The sequence below is a fragment of the Sardina pilchardus genome, chromosome 16 (genome assembly GCF_963854185.1).
Source record: "Sardina pilchardus chromosome 16, fSarPil1.1, whole genome shotgun sequence".
NCBI classification, from domain to species: Eukaryota; Metazoa; Chordata; class Actinopteri; order Clupeiformes; family Clupeidae; genus Sardina; species Sardina pilchardus.
The window spans coordinates 18,565,781-18,576,900 of record NC_085009.1 but is presented as its reverse complement, the minus strand read 5'-3'; the positions used below and the strand labels follow the sequence as shown (position 1 = coordinate 18,576,900).

The 11,120-nt window shown below is 39.6% G+C and overlaps 1 protein-coding gene across 1 annotated transcript in view; it reads left to right on the top strand.

The window, feature by feature from the left end:
* LOC134060268 (astrocytic phosphoprotein PEA-15) overlaps positions 1-9,659 on the top strand; it is a 44,385-nt gene extending 34,726 nt beyond the window's left edge. The window contains exons 2-4 of the mRNA XM_062516920.1: positions 874-1,048; positions 1,294-1,449; positions 1,926-9,659. Coding sequence (XP_062372904.1) covers positions 877-1,048; positions 1,294-1,449; positions 1,926-1,990 — 393 coding nt within the window. The 5' untranslated portion in view covers positions 874-876 and the 3' untranslated portion in view covers positions 1,991-9,659. The remainder of the gene's footprint in view (positions 1-873; positions 1,049-1,293; positions 1,450-1,925) is intronic.
* The last annotated feature ends 1,461 nt before the right edge of the window (positions 9,660-11,120 follow it).

Here is an 11,120-nt window from a genome sequence, read left to right as displayed (position 1 = left end):
CTCGTCTTGACCTTGTTTAAATATAGATTTATGTAAACAATACAATTTAATTATGGACTGACTTATATTAAGACACTGAGATGACTGTTGATTCTAAGCCTTGTTTGGAACCTTATCAACTGCTGAATTATACAATAGCATTCTGTTCTGCCAGTCTCCCTGGTTGTATTTGACCTGCGGTACCTTCATTTGACCCCTAGAGAGAGATATAGAGTAATCATCCAGGTTTAGTTTATATCTGATGGTGTAGAACAGGGGATGTCAACTACTTGTGACCCAGAGATCACCAGTCTGAGGAAGCAACCAAATGAACAGAAAATCGAGAAAACATAAATGTATGGTTTAGAATCACCAGAAATGCCATGAACCGTGAACCACTGGTTGAAGACCCCTGGTTTGGGATCAACAGACCAAGCTCAAGCTTTTAATATTGAACATTACTCTGGAGAGTCTACTTAGTTTGTGATTGGTCCCCGTTGTAACGGAAGTAGGATAGAAAACTTGGGCTGGTTTTACCCAGTCTATAATACCTGCCACTATTCCACTCCAGTTTATCTCAGTTACAGGTTCTGAACAAAGCTTTGTTGTTTTCAGATGTGTCATTCCTGTAAGGATGTTATGGAAGATTACATGAAAAATTTAACAATAGTAACATCCTCTGTCAATTTTGTGTAGTGGTGTTGCATGGTTGTGTGTGCACCAGCTAAATTGAACCTTTGATTGATTTTGATGGCACTGGTGATTTTCTAAACAAAATTGCACTTCTGTCCCTCTCTCGCCCCCCCTCTCTCTCTCTTTTCTGTGTCTTCACCTTCTTTTGCTCTCTCCATCTCTATCTCTATCCCTCTTTCATTGTTTCGCTCGCTCACACAGACCATGTCGGAGTACAGTTCCCTGCTCAGCGACCTCTCTGAGAACATCACCAACGAGGACCTGGAGCAGCTCAAGTCCGCGTGCAAAGAGGACATCCCAGAGGAGCAGAGCAACACCATCACCTCCTCCAAAGAGTGGTTCACCTACCTGGAGAAGAATGACAAACTGGCACAGGGTACGAGGACAGGAGGAGAGAGAGAGAGAGAGAAAGAGAGAGAGAAATGTCCACGCACACACGCACACACGCATGCACATGGACACACAGGCAAACACACACACACACACACACACACACACACACACACACACACACACACATACAGTATGTTTGAAAATTACAAAGACTTTTCAGATATCAGCATTTGCTAAATGTATGAGTGTGAATGTAATGTTATGTTTTCCTGGGTTGTGCCCGCACAGATAACCTGTCCTACATAGAGCACATCTTCGAGATCTCCCGGCGGCCAGACCTTCTGACCCGTGTCATCGAGTACCGCACGACTGTCCTCAAGATCTCTGAGGACGACGAGATTGACACCAAACTCACGCGCATCCCCTCTGCCAAGAAATACAAGGGTATGCTATGACTCCACCCTGACCGTAGCTTCTCTCTTTCTCTCTTATTCATTTCATCTCCCCTCACTTTCTGTCTCTCTCCCTTTATTTATCTGGGTTTCTCTCTTTCTTTACCTCTGTTCTGCTTGATTGTAATTGTAATTGTACAGTTACTTGTTTCAACATTGTTATTATTATTATTATTATTATTTCAGTTTTATTTGATTGGGACAATGTAATTTAAGGTAATTTCCAATACAGTGTGTGAAACTGGTGTGTTGCACAGAGAGCTTTTAACTATTGCTGATTTCCAACTGTCCCTGTATTTGTATAATGATGTTCTTAATGATATTTGATGTATTGTTCTCTCTCTCATTGCCTTTATGTAAACTGAAGCACAACTACCACTGTGTTTAATATGTGCCATTCAAATCACCAGGCTTGCCTCCATCATTCCATTTTTCTAACTCTTTTTTCCCCCTTTTCCACTGTTCCAGATATCATCCGCCAACCATCTGAGGATGAGATCATCAAGCTGGCCCCTCCCCCAAAGAAAGCATGAGGTCAAAGGCCATGACCTTTGAACTTCACCCTTGGCACGCCATCTCACCCAATCATCTACAGCCCCCACCCCCATCCCACTTCATCTGATTCATCTTACCATGTCATGTCCATCTTACAGACCCCGCCCCCCTGCCCACACACACACAAACAAAAATCTACAACCACAACAAACAAGCAGCAGTCGACCAATCAGTTTGCCACAACGCTTCATTGCATTGCTCATCTTTTCCCTTGATGTGGAAGGAAGACATGAAGTGCACGCACAGAGGAGAAAGAGAGAGAGAGAGAGAGATGAAGGGAAGGAGGGAGATAGAGAGACGGAAAGAAAGAGAGAGGAACCTCAGCCCAAAGCCAAGGTTGTGTGGATGCAACTTGACATTCGTCGATGAGAAAAGCATTTGTGAATGAGTGTGCATGTATAGCCCTGTGTGTGTGTGTGTGTGTGTGCATCTGTGTGTGTGTGTGTGTGTGTGTGTGTGTGTGTGTGTGTGTGTGTGTGTGTGTGCGTGGCCACAGCAGTTTTGATGAGAGCAGCACAGACATCCACAGCTTCCATGTCACAGGACACGTGGACACACCTCTGCTGATAAAAGGTTAAGGAGAGGTCAAGCTGCTACGATGCAGGCTACTTGATTGGCTTAGTTCAACACGGAGCATCGGCCATCCTCTGCCAGCCCCTCAGTCCCCTGTGTCTCCAACACATTGCCCAGTATCACATGCTGGAATTTACAAAAGCCAACAACCGAATGTGAGAAGATAAAACTAGAAATGCGAAGAAAACTAAATGAAAAGAAAAGAGAGTGTTCCATTTGACAGCAGAAAAGCCCATGTTTGCCTTTTGCTTTGAATTTGCTTAAGGGACTGAACAGCTTTTCTTTTGCATCTATTGTGTTGTTTCTCTCTCTTATTATTATTTGTATTGTTGTTATTTTTTCGTAATTATTGTTTAAAATGTATTATTTTCTTTATTTCATACACTATGATATCCAGAGAATTGTAATTTTATGATGTTATTGGTAATAATGAATATTCGCTTGTGACATGCCCCTTTTGTCTGAAAATTAAGAGGTGACCATAATGGAAAGTCAAGGGAAGTATTCATGATCCCAACAAATCCCTCTATTCTCATAAACTACATCTCCCATAATCCTCCTCACACATTGCAGATGCTTCTGCTCTCTGATCTCAGCGAAAAAAAAGTAGTTTCCTCAGAAAAAAAAACAAAACAAACAAACAAAAAAACTACGAAAAGTGACCAAAATGTCGGCAAATATTCAATTCTCAGTGGCTTAGTTCTTTCCTATGTTTCGCTGAAGGACCACTTTGTTTTTAATTTTCTTTTTTGAAATGTTATGGTGCCCTCACAGACTTGGCACAATATCGTGTTGTATGAAAATAATAACTATTAACAAATATTAGAGGCTCCAGGTGAATGCAAATTATATAAAACATATTCATTTAAACGTTTGGAAGCATAAAAAGTAACTTATTCTTTATAATACATAGATGAACGTTCACATGAGAGATGCATTATAAAAATAGCATTATATTATTGTAACAAAGAAGTCAAGTAATTGCAAATGTATTCTGCAGAGATATACAGTATCTTGGATAGCGTAAGATATGCTCAAGGACTGCATGATAAATACATGAACTAGGGCCTGCAAGTGTATCCAATACAACAGGCCACCAGACATTCATACATACAAGCCACAGTAAGACTGTTGATCGAAGACAAAATTCACACTGTGTTTCATATCCCAGCCTAAAGAGACTGTTGCTTTTGCCATGCTAAACTGTGTGTGTGTGTGTGCGTGTGTGTGTGTGTGTGTGTGTGTGTGTGTGTGTGTGTGTGTGTGTGTGTGTGAGAGAGAGAGAGACAGAGAGCCTTGGAGTGTGTAAAGAGCCAACATTTTCATGCCCTCCTCTGCTTTGCGCCATGTGATGCTAAAGAGAGCAGACTGTTAGGGAAAAACCACTATAAGACACAATTAAATCCCTTACTCTGGCACCTTAATAGAAAGAAAATAAACAATCTCACTCTCTAACAGTCAAAATAATATTCTGAGGCCCTCCCATATCTCCCCATCTATGGTGTAACTTTCTCTCTCTCTCTCTCTCTCTCTCTCTCTCTCTCTCTCTCTCTCTCTCTCTCTCTCTCTCTCTCTCTCTCTCATCCTTTCTTCATTTTCCCCCTTGTTGTACCTTGACCCTAACTCATGTTCCAGTGCCAATGACCAAGACGTTGTTTCGGTCAGACGTCCTGTGATTTGTTTGTTAGTTTAGCGCTTGCCGTGTTAGCACCACGTGGGCTTGCGTCCTATGCATTTTGGTTGATTAGCCTTATAGTCATTGTTTTCATAGATTCAGATTGAGTACTCTTTTATAATCATCCGTTAGAACATCTTAGGTGATCATTTAAAAAAAGAGAAAAGAATCAGTGCTCTAAAGAAGATTTTTTTTTTTAAAAGAGCAGAGGTGAAATTGGACTTGGTTTGGCCCTGTTTAAGTGAAGCAGTTCCCACTGTGACCTTTTCCTCAACACTTGGGTAAGGGCCAAAGCTGCCAAGTGAGCTGAAGACAGAAACACAAAGAATGGCTCATAACGGGAAAAAAAAGCTGCCTCTGAATTTTAACAGCTCTCAGGTTTTTTTGACGGATGGCAGTTTTGAAGCTAGCTTGTGTCCTTAGTGACAAGGAGAATGAGGGGAACTTTGGGTTTAACTGCTATGACCTATGGGTTCAGTACCAGTGGTTTCAATTGTATGGGGCTTTTTTTTTTTTTTTTTTTAAATTGTCAAGCAACATATGTGTTGTGTATTAGAAAGTTCATGGTGTTTTTAGAGTTTTATTCCTCAGGGGATTTGCCCCGAAGTGGAAAGTTAGCTTACCATTGAAAGTTTTATGTGGTGAATCCTTTTCTGGATGTCCAGAGGGTTTTAGTCAGTTGGTTATTCCATTCGTCCCCCAAATGTATTCAGATATTGCCTGTGAAGTAAGTTTGTGGCCAAGTGTCTGCTATATATGCCAGTCTGATAAATACTCTGTTTGGAGTGGTGATTAATAGAGATAAGACAAACCTTAGTCACAAACTCAATATATTTATACACATTATTATAGATCACAAGCAAGAACAGCATTTTTATTCAACAATAATTAATTTTATTTATTTATTGGAACAAATACCATTACGGTTTGGTTTTGAAGATTGTTTTGTGTTTTTGCAATGCTCCTATGGCTGCCGTTACCTGCATAGCATATATGCTGCCTGCTTTGTCAACTGCAAGAACAACAGACCTTTACAAAATGTGCAGCCTTCCATGCTATTTTCAAATCTTTCGTTGCTGGGTTGCACCTACAGTAGCTATCTGGAGCGAGGCTTGACTAGCATGTTCCTCTGTTGTCCACACTGCCCCCTGCTGGTGAATTGCCTTGCTGCAGTATTTGTGTATTGTGTGTAACTTTTTGGACAGGTGCCCAGGCGCCTCCAAACTGATACGTTTCTTTCTGATATGGGCTGTCAGCAAGTTAGCACTGTGTTCTGATTCAGACTCAAAAAGGGCTCAATCCATGGCAAGCGTTTGATCTAAACAGTCGGGGACAGTGGCGTTAGATCTATGCCATCTATCCGTTTTATCTTTATTGTTTGATTGGAAACCTTTTACTGTAACAGGTGGTCTTAACCTTTTGGCCATGTTAAGTGAGAATATCTCTGCAGAGGCGATAGTGGATTTCACCAAGAGCCCAAGTTACAACTCACTTTGGTACAGTCCAGATTAGATATGGCATGGATAGCCTAACTAGTGCCATACATGTGTCAGATTTGGGTCTCTTGCTTCCCTGGCTGCAGTGCAATTTACCATTGGTTCTTTATGGAAGGTGTTTTCGTTGGGCCCCCCAGTCTGTTCCAACTAGTCCTTCCACCATCTCATGTGATTTTGCATTGGAGTCTCCTATGCTAACTCACACCAGGACTCAACAATAATGGTTGCCCTTGGCTACCAAATTGCTACAAGTGGTAACCAGATTTGGTTAGCTTTGGCAACCAAAACTTTGTGCCTGGTTGCCAAGCTGGCAGCCACTTTTAACCACTTTTTAACCACCAGTGAACGTTGAGCCCTGACTAACGCATGTCCCATCTACGTAGAGTCTATGCAGTGAGGAGACAGGAAATCTACACTGTGTATAAAGGCCTGTACAACAATCCATCAGGCAACATGCAAAAGTGCCGCAAAATGTTAAATTGAACATCTGGCTAACAAAATATCAAAATACATGATAAATATACAATTTTGTGAAATGTTTAGTACACATTAACATGCGTCATCACAAATGATCCAATCTGGATGTCAGTGTATCAAGTACATATCAACATAGATAATGCTGCAAAAAACATACAAAAAACTAAAGATATCTCTAAAGTTATAACTAAGGAGGCTTAACTTTAAATATTTTTGTTTCTATTTGGTAACCTGTTTTGCGTACAGTAAAACAGTAATACGCGCTACGCTGAACCAAAATTCATACAATACAATAGTCATATCATAAGAAGACATTATCAGATAATTCATTCATACACAGAAGATAAAACCCAAATAGCAGCTAGACTCTGGAATCTGGCGCATTCGGGCCACATCTGGGCCAGATCTGAGGGCAGAGCCATACCACTTCTGACCTGTAGATCTGGTCACAGATCAGCTTGTTATTTTTTGGGGGGTTTTAACTTATGTGTCTCCTTTAAATTGAGTTGTAAATATGTATTGTGAATTTATATCAATGTGTTTTATTATTATTGATTAATTTATTTAATGCACATGTATTTTCATTGTTTTTATTTTGTGTATTCAAATATGTCTACTAACTGGATACAACTAGTGGGACAAAAAAAGTTTATTTACTAATGTGAAAAAAAAAAGTTTTGCTATTATTTCGAGAGATATGTTTTTGTTCTGTCAGTGGAGGTTCTTTTTTTGGGGTACCAGTTTCATTGATGACTTGGGGGAAATGTATATGTCTTTATGAGTTAAGATCCATCATTATCGTATTTCTTTCTTATTTTCCGTTCAGACCTAGTTTCATTTGAAGTAATTTGTAGTATACAGTAACCCTTGTGTTGCTTGAGAAATCCTCTCTCCCGGCTTGCTGGTTTTGTGTTATGTTCTTTGCATATGATTCTAGTGACTGTTTTTTGATAGAATGCTTTTGTTAAGTCGTGACAATGTGATCTTATGAAGCCACTGGGTATAAAAGCAAGAAACCTTTAAAAAAAAAAAAAAAAAAAAAAAAGAAAACGTGCAGTACTCCGACATTTTACACCAGCTGTCATGTTATATGTTTTACCATTTATCTGTGTTTTATTCAGATCATTTACACATGGCTAGTGACTGACCTTTTTACAGTAGGGATACCAGGGGAACATACTATCAGACATCTCATACCCAATGTTATAAATGCCTGTATTTGATCTTGACATATTACAGGAACATTCTGAGGTCTACTGCAACTTGGCTTGAATGAGCTTCTGAGATCATGGTAGTTAGGCGCATGTGGCTTGCTGCTGCCTTGTCCATGGACATGGTGTGTTGTGAAAATGGGGCTCCGAGAGGTCAACATGTGACCTTGTGACCTTTGACCTTAGGGCGATTGTGAGGATAATAGTGGGAGAACATAGAGACCCTCAGTTTAAAGTGGTGACCTTGGACAAAATATAATACAAATGTAAAACAATGCTGATGCATTAAGAGTTTGAGGTCATCGGTATAAAGTAAACAATACAAACTGGTCCAAAATTGAGTTAGTCAGACCAATTATTTCCACTTTATTTTGCCCCACTTCCGAATGCATGCCAGAACTTGCAGATGCTGCAGGTTTGGATGAGGTATACCCTTTGAGTGTGCGTGCGTGTGTGTATGTGTGAGTGTGTGTGTGCTGTGACAGTAGAGGGAAATACCAGGTGGGTCTTGAATGTGTCCAGACAGGTCTCTGAGAAGCCGTGAATGTGGGGGACCGATTGACATTTTAACACGTGTGAGTCGATTTGTGGGTGTTGTGGGTATGTAAGAATGACATGGCTGGGTCAGTAAAGAGAAAGAAAGACAGAGAGAGAGCGCAAAAGAGAGAGAGAGCGAGAAAAAGAGAGAGAGAGAGAGAGAGATAGTTTTACAACCATTGTGCACAAGCTTTGGTCTCAGTGGTATAAATACACGGGCGAGACAAGTGACAGCGCATTGCATTTTAATGGCGACTTATAGATAGAAACAAATTGACTGAGAAAAAATAAAGAGTATTTATTCTGTAAGAAGTTTAATGTTTACATTATGCACTAAAAGGAAGCTGTTATTTCAAAGTGCCAACCCTATTTCTTTATCGCCGATTTGCTGAGGAAGACGAGACTTGAAATCCAAATCGCCTAGATGCGTTATAGACTGACAAAAAGCGTGCATGCCATTACAGACTTTGATGAACAATCAGTTTTTTTCCCTTGAGCAAGGTAGGACAGGACCGAGACAGCCGTAGCGTTCTATTGGTGTGTAGTCCATTTGCGGTAGGCCCCATGGTGGCATAGTGATTGTGCTATATATTTTTCTGAGGTGCTGGGTGTTGTAGTTTTTTTTTTCTTTTCTTCTCCTTTTTCCTTGGGATGCTGTGGTTTGTTTACCGTGAAGTGGAGTTGAACGTGCAGTACAGTGAGGAAATCCCTGTTTCTTTTTGCCACCGCAATTCTGAAATGGAGTGCGCTCGGTGTGCGTGCGGAGTGGCAAAAGTGTCTGCGTGAATTCCAAATGTTAAGAGTAGGCTAGAGTAGGATTTGCTATCTAACAGTTTTGAGCAGTTCTAACACAAAACCACCACTAGGGGGCTGCAGTGGGAGCAGATGCGTTTTTCTATTATTTCCCTGTTCATTTCATGTTCGCTTCTTTTAATGATCCTCTGTGCTCTGTTTCGCCTGTGGAACCATTTCAGACTAGCATCACGGCTCAAAAGTGAACTCAGCAAGCCTGACAGGACTATGCTGTTGTTGATTTTTTTGTTTAAATAGTTTTGGTTTCTTTTATTTTACTTCTATGTTTACTGCTATGATTGAAGTGGATTATCATTATTGTTAATTTCAGATGCCGACTGGAAGAAGGAGGTAGTTTTGCTTGGTGTGTGCAGTCAGTATGTTCTGGACTGAACCTCAATGAAGTTGCCATCTTGGCCATATTGTCTTTCCTTTTGTTCTAAATCTTTACATCCCGCTTCTCACTGGTCAACGTCCTTTTCATTTAACTGCTTGTCGTTCTCTGTTAGCCAATCAAAAAGCCTCCTCCCTCCCACTTCAGGAGACTGCATGGAAGCATAGAAATCACTGTTTCAATGTCTGTGATCTTCCTGAATTCATACCGTATCACTATTAACACTACCCAAAATGACATCCCGCTATGGGCTAAAGGCTGTTAGATTTTTATTAGGCTTTTTTTTTCAAGACAGGAGAACATTTAAAGAATTTAGTTTACAATGACAGCAACAGAAGAGAATCACGGTATTAAATATCTGTATATTAAATATACCTACAGATGTGGCTTATATCATGAATAAAAAAAAGAGACTAAAATGAAATGATGCCATTTGTCATTGTGCTAAAATGAATATAAATATTATATATTAAAATATATTTGCTAACCTAACGGACTGAGTCATGTCTTGTTGTGTGTGTGTGTGTATGTGTTTATGTTTGAAAGAGAGCGAGAGTGTGACGGTGTGAGCGTGAGCTAGATTCAATCACAGTATAGTGCCTTTAAAAAACTTATATTTTTGCTTTTGTTGCTAATTTTGGTCAATTAAATTAGGCTTTTCTTACAATAATTCACAAAAAAACACTCTTTAATATCGACATGAAAGCAGATTACAAAGAAGGAAAGACAATAGGCAAAGACAATATTTATGCGTTCACAACTTTATTTATTGTATTTTTTAAGATCAAGATTATTTCATACAAGATTAATATGTAAATAACGTGTTAAGACTTATATAGGCTGTGCCATTTTTGGGAAATGCAGTAAAAAGAACAAGAGTTAACTTTTCAAAGAAACGAATGGAGTGAAATATCACCACAATTATTGGTCAATTATTGACTTCAAGATTAACCAATTCCACTACAGGAGGGCAGACCACTCAAAATGTTCTTGTTCATACTCCTATCACAGTGAGTGCAGCCTATGTTAGTGCCCTCTAGAGTCTACAGTCTCTAAAATTCTAAATGGTCCGTAGTGGAAACTGGATAACTGCAAGTTTCTTGCATTATATAGGAGATAGGAGATAACAATTATCAACAATGATGGAACAGCGCCCTCCAGTGAACATATGTAGTAAATACAGATTTTAGATCTCTATAATATACTGTTTACACACACATATACACTTTTTGTGAGTAGTGTGTACTCACTAAGAGTTAGGGATGTCTGGCTTTCGGGTGCAATTTATGGACAATGTAAAGAGTTCAAGTTAGAGTGGTATTATATTGCTAAAGTAGGGTATAGAGGCATGCAATGGTGATTTCCTCATCTCAAACGATTTATTGAAGCAAAGGCCAACAAATTTCACCCGAAACCCCTGTCAAATATGCCTGACTTGATACACAAACAAGGTCTTGAGTGACCCTGCATTACTTCCTAAAGGTTAAAATGGAAATGTCCCATTAGTTTTTCCCCTTCAACTGCTTGCACACTAAAGTTTAACTTCAGTTTTACTAAAAACTAAAGTTTTAAAGTCACACAATTTTTGAAACATAAACAGCAGGTCGAGATGAGGGTTCAGGCATCAACACTCGCTAAATTGATGCATGGGAGATGTTGATTCATTTGCAGGTCCAATGCAACGTGAATAGTGTGATCCTACAAGTCAGGTCATTATGTCAAGAGAAGAGAAGACAGAGGTATGCCACAGTATGCTCATGGTCTTGAAGTATGATGGTACTGTATGATTGCTACACCTACACATTTCATTTGGCCCTGAAATATTTTTGTTTCAAGCATTCAATTGTGGCATAGTGCCTTCATTAAGCACTTAAATAGCATGACCACCAGCAGTGTAGGGTTTAATCATTAATTTCTATGTCTCTCACCTTCCTCCTCATCTGTCTCCATTTT